Raw genomic sequence first — 18,140 nt, forward strand, 5'->3', positions numbered from 1 at the left:
GAAGCTTAGGCTGATAGAAGGTAGCTATGGCAAAGCAGCTTAGGCTGAACTAGGAGACATGCAAAGCTCCTACTATACCACGGGTGACATATGCACAATATCATAAGAAAACACAATACACAGAAGTACTCAAAATAAAGGCACTTTATTTTTATGACAATATGCCAAAAGTATCTCAGTGAGTATCCTCAGTATGAGGATAAGATATATACACAAGATATATGTACACAAACCAAAATTAGGTATGTAATAGCAAGAAAAGTAATGCAAACAGTGTAGGATTATAAAAGATTGCAATAGGAGCACATAGGTATAGGGGCAACACAAACCATATACTCCAAAAGTGGAAAGCGAACCACGAATGGACCCCAGACCTATGTGAGCTTGTAGGGGGTCGCTGGGACTGTAAGAAAACAGTGAGGGTTAGAAAAATAGCCCACCCCAAGACCCAGAAAGGTAGGTGTAAAGTGCACCTACTACCCCAGAGAGCACAGAAGTCGTGATAGGGGGATTCTGCAGGAAGAACAAACACCAGCAATGCAACAACAGTGGATTTCCAGACCTGAGTACCTGTAAGACAAGGGGACCAAGTCCAATAGTCGCGACAGTGTCGAGAGTGGGCAGGAGCCCAGGAAATGCCAGCTGAGGGGGCAAGGAAGCTGCCACCGGTTGGAAGAAGCTTGGAGTTCTGCAAGAAAGAAGAGGACTAGGAACTTTCCCTTTGGAGGATAGATGTCCCACATCGCGATGAAGCTTGCAGAGGTGTTCCCACACAGAAAGACTGCAAACAAGCCTTGCTAGCTGCAATGGTTGTGGTAGAGGTCTTTGGGTGCTGCTGTGGCCCAGGAGGGACCAAGATGTCGCCACTTGGAGGAGGAGACAGAGGGGGCGCCCAGCAACTCAGAGAGCCCTCACAGAAGCAGGCAGTACATGCAAAAGTACCTGAACAGGCACTTAGAAGGAAGGTGAACTGGAGTCCACGTGAAGTCACAAAAGGGAGTCCCACGATGCCGGAGGACAACTCAGAATGTTGTGCACTGCAGGAAGGAGTGCCGGGGACCCAGGCTTGGCTGTGCACAAAGGAAAACCTGAAAGAATGCACAGGAGCCGGAGCAGCTGTAAATCACACGGCACCCAGCAATGCAGTCTAGCGTGGGGAGGCAAGGACTTACCTCCACCAAACTTGGACTGAAGAGTCACTGGACTGTGGGAGTCACTTGGACAGAGTTGCTGAGTTCCAGGGACCACGCTCGTCAGGATGAAAGGGGACCCAGGGGACCAGTGTTGCAGTCTTTTGGTGCCTGCGTTAGCAGGGGGAAGATTCCGTCGACCCACAGGAGATTTCATCGGAGCTTCTGGTGCAGGGTGAAGGCAGGCTACCCAGAGCATTCACCACCTCGAAACAGTCGAGAAAGCCGGCAGGATGAGGCGCTACAATGTTGCTAGTAGTCGTCTTGCTACTTTGTTGCGGTTTTGCAGGCATCCTGAGCAGTCAGCGGTCGATCCTTTGGTAGAAGGTGAAGAGGGAGATGCAGAGGAACTCTGGTGAGCTCTTGTATTCGTTATCTGAAAAATTCCCCAAAGCAGAGACCCTAAATAGCCAGAAAAGGAGGTTTGGCTACCAGGTTAGGAGGATTGGCTACCAAGAGAGGTAAGAGCCTATCAGAAGAAGCCTCTGACGTCACCTGATGGCACTGGCCACTCAGAGCAGTACAGTGTGCCCCCAACACCTCTGTTTCCAAGATGGCAGAGGTCTGGGACACACTGGAGGAGCCCTGGGCACCTTCCCTGGGAGGTGCAGGTCAGGGGAGTGGTCACTGTCCTTTCCTTTGTCCAGTTTCGTGCCAGAGCAGGGCTGGGGGATCCCTGAACCGGTGTAGACTGGCTTATGCAGTGATGGGCACCTTCTGCAGGGGCTCTCAGAGTTGCTGAGCGCCCCCTCTGTCTCCTCCTCCAAAGGGCGACATCCTGGTCCAAGTGAGTGCCAAACAGGTATGGCCTCCACATTTTCAGTGCCCAGACCACAGCAAAGGCCTCCCTCTCTAGGGCAGACCAACGCTTTTCTCTAGAGGTCAACCTTCTGCTGATAAAAGCAACTGGTTGATCCTGGCCCTCTGAATTCAGTTGTGATAGTATTTCCCCAACCCCTAATTAAGATGCATCAGTTTGGAGTAACAAGGGCTTTTTAGGACAGGTGCAGAGCACATGGCCTGTTTGAGCTCCTCAAAAGCTTTTTGACAGCTAGCTGTTCACAATACCTTCTTAGGCATCTTCTTGCTAGTGAGATCATTAAGAGAGGCTGCAATGGAGCCATAATTCTTTAGGAATCTCCCACAGTATCCTGAGAGGCCTAAGAAGGCTCTCACCTGGGTTTGAGTTGTAGGGGGAACCCAATCTATGATAGTTTGGATTTTCCCCTGTAGTGGTGCAATCTGTTGCCACCTACCAGGTGTCCCAGATAAACCACTTTCCCCTGCCCTATCTGGCACTTTGAGGCCTTGATAGTGAGGCCTGCCTTTTGCAGGGCCTCCAAAACTTTCCATAGGTGGACCTGGTGATCATCCCAGGTTGAGCTAAAGACAGCAATATCATCTAGATATGCTGCACTGAAAGCTTCCAACCCTTGCAGGACTGTGTTCACTAACCTCTGAAAAGTGGCAGGTGCATTTTTCAAACCAAAGGGCATTACTGTGAATTGGTAGTGCCCTCCAATGGTAGAAAATGCAGTCTTGGGTTTAGCATCCTCTGATAACTTAATCTGCCAATACCCTGCAGTCATATCAAAAGTGCTTAGATACTTGGCAGAAGCCAGTGTATCTATGAGCTCATCTGCCCTGGGTATAGGGTGAGCATCGGTCTTGGTTACTTGATTGAGCCCTCTATAATCTACACAGAACCTCATCTCTCTCTTTCCATCTTTGGTGTGAGGTTTTGGTACAAGCACAACTGGGCTAGCCCAGGGGCTTTAAGATGGCTCAATCACCCCTAAGTCCAACATTGCTACACCTCTTGTTTAATGCAGTCCCTGACATGGTCAGGCTGCCTATAAATCTTACATTTGACAGGCAGGCTGTCTCCAGTATCAATTGTATGTTCACACCAGGAGGTTATACCTGGTACAAGTGAAAAGAGGTCTGAAAACTGACTTAAGAGATTGATACCGTTTTCTTTCTGTTCTGCAGTCAGACAATCTGCTAAAACTACTCCCTCCACTAAGCCATCAGCTTCAGTGGTGGAAAAGAGATCAGGGAGAGGGTCACTCTCTTCTTCCTGTCCTTCATCTGTTGCCATGAGCAGGGTGAGATCAGCCCTGTCATAGTAGGGTTTTAGGCAGTTGACATGAATCACCCTAACGGGACTCCTGGCAGTGCCCAGGTCTACCAAATAGGTAACCTCACCCTTCTTTTCAACAATTAGATGGGGTCCACTCCATTTGTCCTGGAGTGCTCTTGGGTCCACAGGCTCCAATACCCACACTTTCTGCCCTGGTTGGCACTGAATCAGAACAGCCTTCTGGTCATGCCATTGCTTTTGCAGCTCCTGGCCGGCCTGAAGGTTTTTACTGGCCTTTTTCATGTACTCAGCCATTCTGGATCTTAGACCAAGTACATAGTCCACTATGTCCTGTTTAGGAGCTTTTAAAGGTTGTTCCCAACCTCCATCACAAGAGTTAGAGGACCTCTTACAGGGTGTTCAAAGTGGAGTTCAAAGGGGCTGAAGCCCACTCCTTTTTGGGGTACCTCCCTGTAAGCAAAAAGGAGGCAAGGTAACAGGACATCCCATCTCCTTCTGAGTTTTTCAGGGAGTCCCATTATCATACCTTTGAGAGTTTTATTAAACCTCTCAACCAGAGCATTTGTATGTGAATGGTAAGGGGTGGTGAACTTGTAGGTTACACTACACTCCTTCCACATTGCTTTGAGGTATGCAGACATGACGTTACAACCTCTGTCTGACACCACTTCCTTAGGAAAACCTTCCCTGGAAAAGATTCCCAGAAGGGCCTTTACCACTGCAGGAGCTGTAGTGGTCCTTAAGGGGATGGCTTCAGGATATCTTGTGGCATGGTCCACAACCACCAAGATAAATCTATTGCCAGAAGCCGTTAGAGGGTCAAGGTGGCCAACTATGTCAACCCCTACCCTTTCAAAGGGCACCCCAACCACTGGAAGAGGAATTAGGGGGGCCTTTGGAGTGCCATCAGTCTTGCCACTGGCTTGGCAGGTCACACAAGAGCGACAAAACTCTTTTGTGTCCTCTGACATATGAGGCCAGTGAAACAAGGGGACAAGTCTTTCCCAAGTTTTTGTCTGGCCCATATGCCCAGCCAAAGGAATGTCATGTGCCAGGGTGAGAAGAAACTCTCTGCACTGCAAGGGAATGACCAATCTCCTGGTAGCTCCAGGTTTAGGGTCCCTTGACTCTGTGTACAAGAGGTTATCTTCCCAATATACTCTATGGCTGTCACTGACATCCCCATTCTGCTGTTTGACAGCTTGCTGTCTGAGACCCTCTAATGTGGGACAGGTTTGCTGTGCCACACTCAGCTCTTCCCCGGCAGGCCCCCCTGCGCCCAAAAGCTCAGCAGTGTCTGCTGCCAGCTCCTCTGGTGTAGGTTCTGCACAGGGAGAGAATTCCTCATCCTCAAAAGGGGAATCATCTGTAGAGGGAGGGATAGTGGGCAGGGATTTACCCTTTCTACCCCTAGTTTTTGGGAGCACTTGGTCCATTGTTCCAGGATCCAAGTTTCCCTGTCTTTTTTGCTTTTTGGCCTGAGCCCTTGTCAAAGCAAAAATATGCCCAGGAATGCCCAGCATTGCTGCATGAGCCTCCAACTCCACTTCAGCCCAAGATGATGTTTCCAAATCATTGCCCATTAAGCAATCTACAGGTAATTCAGTGGCTACCACAACTTTCTTTGGACCAGTAACCCCCCCCCCCCCACACACAGTTGAGATTCACAACAGCCATGGGGTGGCTAAGAGTGTTGTTATGAGCATCAGTCACTTGGTACTGCTGACCTAGTAGATGTTGATTAGGGTGGACCAGTTTTTCTATCACCATAGTTACACTGGCTCCTGTGTCCCTGTAGGCCTCAACCTCAACACCATTTATTAGGGGAAGTTGCTTGTACTTACCCATATTAAAGGGACAAGCAACCAAGGTGGCAAAGTCAATGACACCATCAGAGACTAAAACAGCCTCTGTGGTCTCCCTAACAAGACCAACCCCAACTACGCTGCCAATAGTGAGCCCAGCTACACCCTTGGATTGGCTATTTGTAGTAGACTTCCCACCACCACTGCTATTACTAGGGGCACTAGAGGTTGCAGTTGGGGTTGTGGTGGTGGGAGGTTTGGTGTTTTTCTTTGGACAAGTGGAATCACTTGCCCAATGGCCTTTTACTTTACATAAATAACACCAAGGCTTTTTCTGATTTTTTGAAGAGGATTTGGACCCACCACCCCCAGAGGATTTTCGTGGGCCTGATGAAGACTCAGAATGTTTACTTTTGTCCCCACCCTTGTCAGAAGACTTAACATCCTTCTTCTTGCCGCCCTTGTCACCCCCTGTATAAACTTTTCTGTTCACTCTTGTTCTTTCATAGTCAGTCACCTTACTGTCATGCAACCAACCCTCCAAGGTCTTCACTGAACAGTCAACAAAATCTGTCCAGTCTTGAGAGGACTCTTTTCTGGTGTCTCTGAATGTAATCCTGTATTGTTCAGTGGTTAAGCCACATCCATCCAAGAGTGCATCCTTCAAAACTTTGTAATTGTTAGCATCACTTTCTCTAACAGTAAGGAGCCTATCCATACCCTTTCCAGTGAAAGATAGCCACAAGATAGCAGACCACTGCCTTTGAGGGACCAACTGTACCATATAAGCCTCTCAAGTGCAGCAAACCACTTATTAATGTCATCCCCCTCCTTGTAAGGGGGGACTATCTTGTGCAGATTCCTGGAATCTTGCTCTCTAACAGGATTGCTATCAGAAATACTGCTGCTGCCACCATGGGGAACTAACCCCGTCTCTGTCTTTCCCTCTCTATATCTAGGGCTTCCCTGTCTAAGGCCAGCTGCTGCTGTTTAAGCATCAGTCTGGTCTCTTCTACCCTCAGCTTTCTGAGTTCCCTTTCCATTAAGTTATCCTCAGGGTGGGAGGGCTGGGAATGTTTGGACACAGAGGAAATGTGGGAATTTTCAGAGAGAGACCTGTCCCTAACTGGCTGGACCCTAGTAACCTGGCATCTAGGAGTGAAAGATGCCCTACTAATGTGTTGCCCTCTAACACTAACAGTGTCACTAGGTGGCCCGCTAGGGGGCAGGACTTTGTAAGAACCCTCCCCAGCATCTTCAGGGAACTCCACTGAGTCTGGCAGGGAAGCCTCCCCTTTTTCTACCCTCCCCTGAGATGGGCCAGACTGGTTTTGGTCATCCTGAATGAGCAGGTTAAAGAGAAACTCTTTTGTTGGGTTCTTACTTATACTTAAAGCTTTATCCAGGCAGAGACCCCTCAAACTTTTATAGTTCAAACTCTCATATGTTGCATTAACAGTTTTGGGAGTGGGCTCTACTGAAGACATGATAGAAAAAGGTTTAAGGATAGTGAGAGAAAAAGTTTTAGAACTTTAGAAAGCACAGAGAAAAACACTTTTTCAAACTTTGGGAAAACTTTTAGAAGTTTTCAAAACTTTTCAGAAACTTTGTTAAACGTTTTAGAATAGAAAAGTAAACTGTTTTGGTTCAATGTACATATACTGAACTGTTTGGTATATGATTTTCCTATGAAAAGCACCAAATGACAAAGTGGTAAAGCAGTTACAAGTACTTATCCCACCGCAGCCCCACCAATGTAGGAGGCTGGCCTGGCTTATAGTGGGTACCTTGTGGTATTTACACCCTGTGCCAGGTCCAGTTATCCCTTATTATTAGTAGAATATAGGTGTTTCTAGCAGCTTAGGCTGATAGAGGTAGCTATGGCAAAGCAGCTTAGGCTGAACTAGGAGACATGCAAAGCTCCTACTATACCACTTATATCATATAGCACAATATCGTATGAAAACACAATACTCAGAGTTACTAAAAATAGAGGTACTTTATTTTAGTGACAATATGCCAAAATATCTCAGAGGCTACCCTCACTTAGGAGATAAGTAATATACACAAATTATATGTACACAAACCCAAAACAGGTAAGTAACAGTAAGAAAAGTAGTGCAAACAATGTAGAATCACAATAGGATGCACTAGGCAAACATAGGTCTTGGGGCAACACAAACCATATACTCCAAAAGTGGAATGCGAATCACAAATGGACCCCAGACCTCTGGGAGCTTGTAGAGGGTCGCTTGGACTGTAAGAAAACAGTAAGGCCCATATTTATACTTTTTGACGCACAACTGCGCCAACGCAGTTGTGCGTCAAAAATGTTACCGCCGGCTAACGCCATTCCAACGTGCCATGCGGGCACCTTATTTATGGAATGACATTAGCCGGCGCTGCGGACTGGTGCGCATAAAAAAAAAATGACTCCCACCAGGCAGCGCCGGCGTATGGGAAAATGGGGGTTGTGCGTAAAAAAATGGGGCAAGTCAGGTCTGAGGCAAAATTCAGGCCTCAAATCGGATTTGCGCCATTTTTGTTTACGCCCAACCTCCATTGACATGACTCCTGTCTTAGCAAAGACAGGAGTCATGCCCCCTTGCCCAATGGCCATGCCCAGGGGACTTATGTCCCCTGGGCATGGTCATTGGGCATAGTGGCATGTAGGGGGGCCCAAATCAGGCCCCCCTATGCCACAAAAAAAACCGGAAAAAAATACTTACCCGAACTTACCTTTACTTCCCTGGGATGGGTCCCGCCATCCTTGGGTGTCCTCCTGGGGTGGGCAAGGGTGGCAGGGGGTGTCCCTGGGGGCAGGGGAGGGCACCTCTGGGCTCCTTCCGAGCCCACAGGTCCCTTAACGCCTGCCCTGACCCAGGCGTTAAAAAACGGCACCCATCAGGCTCTGCGCCGTTTTTTAAGGCCCACCCCCTCCTGTGCGTCAAAATGATGTCAGAGTATAAATATGGGGCACAGGCCTTAAAGTCATTTTTTGGAAGGGAACACCTACCTTGCATATAATTAACGCAAGGCTGGTTCCCCCTTCCAAAAAATTACGCACGTGGTGGAATTTTGATGCCCGCGGGGTCGGACGTCAAAGTATAAATATGGGGCAGGGTTTGCGCCGATTGTGCGTCAACATTTTTTACGCACATTCGGCACAAACAGAGTATAAATATGCCCCTAAGGGTGTCAAAAATACGCCACCCCAAGACCCTAGAAAGTAGGAGTAAAGTTACCCTACTACCCCAGAAAGACACAATAGTCGTGACAGGGGGATTCTGCAAGAACCACAAGCACCAGCAAAGCACTGAAGATGGATTCCTGGACCTGAGGACCTGTAAAGGAAGGGGACCAAGTCCAAGAGTCACGAAAGTGTCCAGAGGGGGCAGGAGCCCACCAAACCCCGGATGAAGGTGCAAAAGGGCTGCCTCCAGGTGGAAGAAGCCAAAGATTCTGCAACAACGAAAAGGGCTAGGAACTTTTCCTTTGGATGGAAGATGTCCCACAGTGTGCTGGATGTTGCAGAAGTGTTTCTATGCAGAAATACCACAAACAAGCCTTGCTAGCTGCAAGGGTCGTGGTAGAGGTTTTTTGGTGCTGCTGGGGACCGGGAAGGACCAGGATCTCGCCCCTTAGAGGAGGAGACAGAGGGGGCACTCAGCAACTCAGAGAGCCCCCACAGAAGCAGGCAGCACCCTTAGAAGTACCAGAACAGGCACTTAGAAAGTCTGAGGACAGCGGTCAACTCAGAGTCACAAAGGAGGGTCCCACGACGTCGGAGTCCAACTCAGCGAGGTGGGCAATGCAGGACGGAGTGCGGGGGACAAAGGCCAGGATGTTCACAAAGGAAGTCCTGGAAAAGTGCACAGAGGCCGGAGCAGCTGCAAATCACGCAGTACACAGGTTTGCTGTCTGGCGTGGGGAGGCAAGGACTTTCCTCCACCAAATTTGGACACAAGGGCCACTGGACTGTGGGAGACACTTGGACCCAGCTCCTATGTTCCAGGGACCACGCTCGTCAGGGTCAGAGGGGACCCAGAGGACTGGTGATGCAGATGTTTGGTGCCTGCGTTGGCAGGGGGAAGATTCCATCGACTCGCTGGAGATTTCTTCTTGGCTTCTAGTGCAGGGTGAAGGCAGACAGCCCTCAGAGCATGCACCACCTGGAAACAGTCGAGAAAGCCGGAAGGATGAGGCGCTACAATGCAGCTAGTAGTCGTCTTGCTACTTTGTTGCAGTTTTGCAAGTGTCCTGGAGCAGTCAGCGGTCGATCCTTGGCAGAAAGCGAAGAGGGAAGTGCAGAGGAACTCTGGTGAGTTCTTGCATTCGTTATCTAAGGAATAGCCCAGAGGAGAGACCCTAAATAGCCATAAAAGGAGGTTTGGATACTTGGGGGGTTATTCCAACCTAGGAGGAGGTGTTAATCCGTCCCAAAAATGACGGTAAAGTGACTGATATACCACCAGCCGTATTACGAGTCCATTATATCCTATGGAACTCGTAATACGGCTGGTGGTATATCCGTCACTTTACCGTCACTTTTGGGACGGATTAACACCTCCTCCAAAGTTGTAATAACCCCCTAAGAAAGGAAGCTTGGCTACTGAAAGAGGTAAGCACCTATCAGGAGGGGTCTCTGACGTCACCTGCTGGCACTGGCCCTTCAGAGCAGTCCATTGTGCCCCAACACCTCTGTTTCCAAGATGGCAGAGGTCTGGGACACACTGGAGGAGCTCTGGGCACCTCCCTGGGAGGTGCAGGTCAGGGGAGTGGTCACTCCCCTTTCCTTTGTCCAGTTTCACGCCAGAGCAGGGCTGGGGGATCCCTGAACCGGTGTAGACTGGCTTATGCAGAGATGGGCACCATCTGTGCCCATCAAAGCATTTCCAGAAGCTGGGGGAGGCTACTCCTCCCCAGCCCTTCACACCTATTTCCAAAGGGAGAGGATGTAACACCCTCTCTCAGAGGAAATCATTTGTTCTGCCTTCCTGGGACTGGGCTGCCCAGGCCCCAGGGGGGCAGAAACCTGTCTGAGGGGTTGGCAGCAGCAGCAGCTGCAGTGGAGACTCCGGCAAGGCAGTTTGGCAGTACCCGGGTTCTGTGCTAGAGACCCGGGGATGCATGGAATTGTCCTTCCAATACCAGATTGGCATTGGGGTGACACTTCCATGATCCTAGACATGTTACATGGCCATGTTTGGAGTTACCATTGTGACTCTACATATAGGTAGTGACCTATATGTAGTGCACACGTGTAATGGTGTCCCCGCACTCACAAAGTCCAGGGAATTTGCCGTGAACAATGTGCGGGCACCTTGGCTAGTGCCAGGGTGCCCACACACTAAGTAACTTGGCACCTAACCTTCACCAAGTGAGGGTTAGACATATAGGAGACTGATAAGTTACTTATGTGCTGTGAAAAATGGCTGTGAAGTAACGTGGACATGTAAGAATGTCTGAGCTCCCTATGGGTGGCAAAAGAAATGCTGCAGCCCATAGGGATTGCCTGAACCCCAATACCCTGGGTACCTAGGTGCCATATACAAGGGAATTATAAGGGTGTTCCAGTGTGCCAATGAGAATTGGTGAAGATAGTCACTAGCCTGCAGTGACAATTGTGAAAAGCAGAGAGAGCATAAACACTGAGGTTCTGGTTAGCAAAGCCTCAGTGATACAGTTAGGAACCACACAGGGAACACATACAGGGCATACATTATGAGCACTGGGGTCCTGCCTGGCAGGGTCCAAGTGACACAAGGGCAAAAACAAACATACATACAGTGAAAATGGGGGTAACATGCCAGGGAAGATGGTACTTTCCTACACTGGGATGGCTGGAGGAACCAGCATCACCTGTGGGGCGGGGACCAGCCAGAGTAGTGGAAGAGTTCTCTCCAGAGCCGTCAGCTGTCTTTCCTCTCCAGGTCTGTCTCCAGAGGAGCTGGAGAATAGGCAGAGATCCAGGCAGCTCAGGTTAAAGCAGAGAGAGAACGCTTTGAAGAAAATGAGCCTTGCCCTTGAGGAGAAGAAAGGTCTCTTAGCTCAGGAGCTCAGTCAGATGGAGCTGGAAGCCAAAAAGGTTGAGTTCAGCTCTGCTGGTGGTAGAAAAAAGTACCATGTCCAGTAATGAACGAAAGGTCCACGTACCAAGGGACCTGAATTCTAAGGAGGAGGTGACACACACCAGTGGGCTCAGGCATGCAAGGTAGCTCCAGAGGTACGCAGGGTCCCTGAGGTGGACTGGGGAACTAGCATGGGGAGTCATATTCCTGGTGCTGAGAGGGACACTCTACTGACTCTAGAAGGAAGTGGCAGGGAGAGGTGTACCCCCACTGACGAAGCCCTGGTTAGGGTGTATGGAGTCACCCCAGAGGAGGACAGGTTGAGTTTCAGGGTCAGCCCGACACTGTCTAACCAGATGGGGGATGATGTGGGGTACTATTGCAAGGCACTGGATGGTTGGGTGAAGGGTAGTGTGGTGAACACACACGAGGAGCTGTACAATTTAACTGCTGGAGAACATATGTTCAGTCACAGTTTCCCAGAACTACACCAACACCTGGTGGAGTGTGAGCTCTCTGAGCTCAGGGAATTTGCAATGGAGGCAGACCTCTGGGTGAGTGCCAGAGTATCTAGGACGAAATTGGGGAGTGATTCCAAGGGAGATGGCCCAGGTTTTTGCCATCAGAGTGAGGGGGAAGGTTGCAGGCACCCAGACAGGTCCCAGTGTAGTGGGGGGGCACAGGACTTTGGTCTGTACCAAGAGACCATCCACTGATGGGAGTCCCATAGTGTCACGAGCACTTTGGGGGGTGGCTGTCACAAGCATCCCACCAGTTCTGGTGTCTGGCAGCAATACTCCGGACAAGAAGGCGCAGAAGCCCAGATGGAGGGGTGGAAGGGGGAGACAATCCCCAGCGGAGGACCAATAGGTCAGGGTTTGCCAGCTCTGAGGTCAGAACCTCACACAAATGACCCTTGTGATGCCACTTTTAGCCTGGGAGGGCTTTATACTGTCAAATGGACAGGAGTCCGGAGATCTGAGCCAGGCAGACTCTCACACAACACATGAGGAATGTGTTTTTCTTGGGGTGGGTAGGATTGGGGAGGTTAGGGGTGGTTGTACTCCCCCAGAAGCCCTTGTTTTCCAGGCACTTGCCCAGTCTAAGGGTACAGACCCTGGGTTGGGGGGCCAGTTGCAGGTTAGCACCCATAAACTGGTGGGAGAATTGAATACGATGGTCCTCACAGGCTCCCTGACAGCTCTGGAGTCTGTGTGTACCACTCCCTAAAGGAGGGTACAGAGCCCCAGGAAGGAGGGCAGAGGCAGTAAGTACTCACCTCTTACTCCTGTCCAGTCGAAGGATACAGACCCTGGGCTGGAGTACCAGTCTAAGGATACCACCCCTGGTCTGGTGGGAGGGAGAGTGGACAAAGGGTGGCAGTCACCTGGGGCTACCACCCCACACTCTGATAAACCACAGAGGTTAGAAAGCCCTGGAAGGGCTGAGGCCTACTTCTTATCCCTGCCAGCTGTCAGTGGCCAATGTGGGTTGCTGTCCTTGAAGACAGAGTTGCCCATAGGTTGGTGACAGGAGCCACAACTAGAGGGTGGAATGGGCCACACCACTATATTGGCCATGATGGTACTGTCTGTAGGAGGCTGGCCTGGTTTGTAGTGGTTACCAAAGGTACTTGCACCTTATACCAGGTCCAGTTATTTCTTATTAGTGAAATGTAGTCAGTGTCTAGAAGCCAGGCTGTCTAGAGGTAGCTGTGGATGAGCAGACAAGACTGAACTAGGAGACATGCAAAGCTCATGCAATACCACTGTAGTCACACAGTACTTACACATAAGAAAGACAATACTCAATGTAAGAAAAGTAAACATGCCTATGTTGAGAGTTACCATTATGTAGCTGGACAAAGATAGTGACCTGTGTCCAGTACACACGTAAAATGGCATCCCCACATTCAAGAAGTCTGGAAAAATGGGCCTGGAGTTTGTGCGGGAACCTCTGCTAGTGTAGGGGTGCCCTCACACACAGGTACTTTGTACCCAGCCTTCAGGGTTGGAAGGCCTGACATATAGGTGACTTATAAATGACCTGGTGCAGTGTAAATGGCTGTGAAATGGAGCATGTACCTTTTCACACAGGTTGCAATGGTAGTCCTGTAGAAGACTGTGCATGGGCTCCCTATGGGTGGCAAAAGTAATGCTGCAGCCTATAGGGATCCCCTGGAACCCCAATGCCCTGGGTGCCTAAGTATAATATCCACCGCGGCCAGACTGATCCTTGACCTACCTCTACACTGCCACATCTCGCAACACCTATGCATACTGCACTGGCTTCCCATAGAGAAAAGAATCACCTTCCAGATCGTCACCTACGCACACAAAGCCCTCCACAACACCAGGTCAGCCTACCTGAACCAGCGACTCAACTTCCATGTACCCCACAGGGCCCTACGCTCAGCCCAGCTTTCTCTTGCAGAAGTACCCCACATCAGGAAAACCAGAACAGGGGGACGCTCCTTCTCATACCTCGCAGCCACCGCCTGGAACACCCTTCCTCTCCACATCAGAAAAAACACCTCCCTCCTCAGCTTCACGAAGGAACTGAAGACATGGCTTTTTTAATCCACCTCCGGTACACGCTACACTCCTCCCCCCAGCGCCCTGAGACCCTAACGGGTGAGTAGCTGCACGTTATGAACATTGATTGAATGATTGATTGATTGACATAGGTTTACCTTGCCCTTCCATCAGCAGTCCAATGGGCGGAAGAGTCTTGCAAGCATATCTCGCCTTTCAACCTCTTGGTCAGTGTGGGTGGCAGCGTCTAACATAGGTTTACCTGACCCTTCCACCACCGCACTCACCCGTGTGTGTTACACTCTTGCATGACTTTACCTCTCTCTCCCACCACAGCGCTAACCAGTGGGTGGCAGAATCTCACCTAAGCTTACCTCACTCTTCTACTATAGTGCTGACCAGAGGGAGACAGTCTCATATGCCGCACTCGTGTATGACCTTACCTCACCCTTCCACCATACGTTTCACTCGGTGGTGTCACACTCTTGCATGACCTTACCTCACCCTTCCACCATACGTTTCACTCGGTGGTGTCACACTCGTGTATGACCTTACCTCACCCTTCCACCATACGTTTCACTTGGTGGTGTCACACTCTTGCATGACCTTACCTCACCCTTCCACCATACGTTTCACTTGGTGGTGTCACACTCTTGCATGACCTTACCTCACCCTTCCACCATACGTTTCACTTGGTGGTGTCACACTCTTGCATGACCTTACCTCACCCTTCCACCATACGTTTCACTTGGTGGTGTCACACTCTTGCATGACCTTACCTCACCCTTCCACCATACGTTTCACTCGGTGGTGTCACACTCTTGCATGACCTTATCTCTCCACTACAAGTCTCTCCTTTCAGTGTCATACTCTTGCATGACCTTGCCTTGCCCTTCCACCACAGGTCTCACCTATGTAAGAGGTGCACAGACTTCACAAAACCAGTGGTGCTTTCCTGAATAGGAAGACCTGAAAAAGAAGGGGACCAAGTCCAGAAGTCGCAGAAAAGTCCAGAGGGAGCAGAAGCTACTACTCACCCAGCCGTGGTTGCAGGAGTTGGTCGACGGTGGGATGAAGATGGTCAGCAATGCATCCCTGGAGTTGGTGAAGAGTTCCTGGAGGGTGCAGTTGATGTCCCACGCCGGATGGAAGATTGTAGTCTGTCTGTGGTGTGGAAAAGCCACCAAGGCAAGAGTCACGATAGAGGAAAAGTGGAGCTGCCGGGGACTAGTAAGGTCCAAGAGGACTCAACCCATGAAGTGGAGTCCCAGGGGACCCTCATTAAGGCAGAGAGGTCAAAGAAGAAGAGGCAGCCCCCACAGGAGACCCACTGGACAAGGACACAGGAGTCGCAGAGGAGCCACATAGAACTGAAGAAGGGTCCCACGCCACAAGAGAAGCACGCAGAAGGCTCTGCATCGCACAGAACAGTGCTGGAGGTTGGGGCTACATAAGACTGAAGATCCCTTAGAGGAGATGCCAACAAGCATTGGTAGCTGCAAGAGATGTGGTTTAAGGGGTGCTGTCCTCTGTGGGAAGGCAAGCGCTTACCTTCACCAAAGTTGGACAGCTATCAGAGAGAACCACGATGACCACTCCAGACCACCACCCGTGATGGAGGATCCATGCAGCTCAGGATGAGAGGAGATCCACGCAGCCGGGCATCGTTGTTGTTGGTGCCTGCAGACGCAGGGGAGTGACTCCTTCACTTCAAGGGAGATGCCTTCTTCCTTCTCATGCAGACTGAAGACTTGAGACTCAGAGGATGCACAATTGGGGAAATGTTGCAGAAGCTGGAAGGAGCTGTGGAAACAATGTTGCAAGCAGAATCTTCATCATGGATGCAGATTATCGGTTCATTGAGGGTCCATTTGCAGTTCTAGTGGCCAGAAGTCGAAGTAAATGATGCAGAGGAATCTTGCTGTTTGTTCATTGAATCTGAGGACCCACCCAAGAGGGAGACCCTAAATAGCCCTGGAAAGGGGATTGGTCATCTAGTCAGGTGACCACCAATCAGGAGGTGGCTCTGACGTCACCTGCCTGACCTGGCCACTCAGATGCTCCCAGAGGCCTCTGCCCAACTGGGATACAAGATGGCAGAACCAAGGGACCCTCTGGAGGAGCTCTGGGCACCACCCCTGGGGTGATAATGGACAGGAGAGTGATCATTCCCCTTTCTATTGTCCAGTTTCATGCCAGAGCAGGTACTGGAGGTCCCTGAACCGACGCAGACTGGTTTATGCAAGGAGAGCATCAAATGTGCCCTTCAGAGCATACCAGTGGCTTTGGGAGTCTAACCCTCCCAACCAATGCAACACCTATTTCCAAAGGGTGAGGGTGTTATCCCCCTCTTCCAAAGGATATATTTTGTTCTGTCTTCCTGGGCTTGATCTGACCAAGCAGCAGGAGGGCAGAAACCTGTCTGAGGGGTGGCAGCAGGTTGAGATGCCCGGAAAACAGCAGAAAGCTGGTGGGAGCAATGGAATCCATGAAATCATACTTCCAATACTGGCAACAGTACTGGGGTATGATTTTGACATGTTTGATACCAAACATGCCTAGGTTTGGAGTTACCATTATGTAGCTGCACATAAGTAGTGTCCTATGTCCAGTACACATGTAAAATGGCATCCCCACACTCATAAAGTCCATGAAAATAGGGAAGGAGTTTGTTGGGGCACCTTGGCTTATGCAGGGGTGCCCTCACACACAGGTGCCTGCACCCTGCACTCTGGGCTAGGAGGGCCTACCATAGGGGTGACTTACAGTGACCTGGTGCAGTGGCCTGTGGTGAAAAGGGTGCATGCACCCTTTCACACAGGCTGCAATGGCAGGCCTGCAGATCCACTTTGCATGGGCTCCCCATGGGTGGTATAATACATGCTGCAGCCCATGGGGATCCCCTGGTGCCCCAATGCCCTGGGTACCATATACTAGGGCCTTATATGGGGGCACCAGTATGCCAAATATGGGGTGTGTGTGGTCCAAGCAATCAAATTCAAAGGGAGAGAGCACAGTCACTGGGGTCCTGGATAGCATTAGATTACATGATCTTACCTCAAACTTTAATCACAGGTCTCACCTGTCAGAGTAAAACTCTTGCATAACCTTACCTCACCTTTTCACCACAGGTCTCACCACATAGGGTCACACTCTTGCATGACCTTACCTCACCCTCCCAACACAGCAGGACCAGGTCTCACCAGTTAGTGTCACACTCTTACAGGACCTTACCTTGCCCTCCCACCACAGGTCTCACCAGTTAGTGTCACACTCTTGCATGACCATATCTCACCCTCCCACCACAGGTCTCACCAGTTAGTGTCACACTTGCATGACCTTACCTCACTCTCCCACCACAGCATGACCAGGTCTCACCAGTTAGTGTCACACTCTTGCATGACCATATCTCACCCTCCCACCACAGGTCTCACCAGTTAGTGTCACACTTGCATGACCTTACCTCACTCTCCCACCACAGCATGACCAGGTCTCACCAGTTAGTGTCACACTCTTGCGTAACTTTACCTCGCCCTCCCACCACAGATCTTATCAGTTGGTGTCACACTCTTGCAGGACCTTACCTCGCCCTCCCACCACAGGTCTCACTAGTTAGTGTCACACTTGCATGACCTTACCTCACTCTCCCACCACAGCATGACCAGGTCTCACCAGTTAGTGTCACACTCTTGCGTAACTTTACCTCACCCTCCCACCACAGATCTCACCAGTTAGTGTCTCACTCTTGCAGGACCTCACCTTGTGCTTCCACCAGAAGTGTGAGCAGACAGAGGCCTCCCATCCACCGTCCCAGCCGGGCCATGGCCGGAGTCCACCGAGGGGCTGTCATGGGGGCTGTGTGGTGAATCCCTTCTCGGGTACAATTGGCTGATGCAGGATGGGCTCCGTTCGCCTGTGGAAGCCTCCCCAATGTGAGACAGTCACATGATGAGCTGACACCATCTGTAGCAGGAAGTGACACATGATGTGAGAGACCAGTGGAACTGCCTGTGGTTTCTGTGGTAGGTGGGGGCGGATGGGGGAAGTGTGGGTGCAGTGGAGCTCCAGCTTAAGAGGAAAACAAGTGCCGGAGGTGTGGGGGGGGCAGTACTGCTGTGCCGCCAGCCTCCCTGACCATGGGTGGGTGTAGGAAGGTAGCCTCTTTCTAGCCTTGTTACCCCCACTTTTGGCCTGTTTGTGAGTGCATGTCAGGGTGTTTTCACTGTCTCACTGGGATCCTGCTAGCCAGGGCCCAGTGCTCATAGTGAAAACCCTAAGTTGTCGGAGTGTTTGATATGTGTCACTGGGATCCTGCTAGCCAGGACCCCAGTGCTCATAGGTTTGTGGCCTATATGTATGTGCTCCCTGTGTGATGCCTACCTGTCTCACTGAGGCTCTGCTAACCAGAACCTCAGTGGTTATGCTCTCTCTGCTTT

General features: G+C 50.4%; 1 protein-coding gene across 2 annotated transcripts in view; it reads right to left on the bottom strand.

Moving 5' to 3' along the window:
- LOC138246684 (nectin-2-like) overlaps positions 1-17,620 on the bottom strand; it is a 91,453-nt gene extending 73,833 nt beyond the window's left edge. For both annotated transcript variants that reach the window (XM_069201453.1, XM_069201452.1), the window contains exon 1: positions 17,464-17,620. In XM_069201453.1, the coding sequence (XP_069057554.1) occupies positions 17,464-17,554 (91 nt within the window). In that variant the 5' untranslated portion in view covers positions 17,555-17,620. The remainder of the gene's footprint in view (positions 1-17,463) is intronic.
- Positions 17,621-18,140: the final 520 nt, after the last annotated feature.

The sequence above is a fragment of the Pleurodeles waltl genome, chromosome 7 (assembly GCF_031143425.1).
Source record: "Pleurodeles waltl isolate 20211129_DDA chromosome 7, aPleWal1.hap1.20221129, whole genome shotgun sequence".
In the NCBI taxonomy this organism is placed as follows: Eukaryota; Metazoa; Chordata; class Amphibia; order Caudata; family Salamandridae; genus Pleurodeles; species Pleurodeles waltl.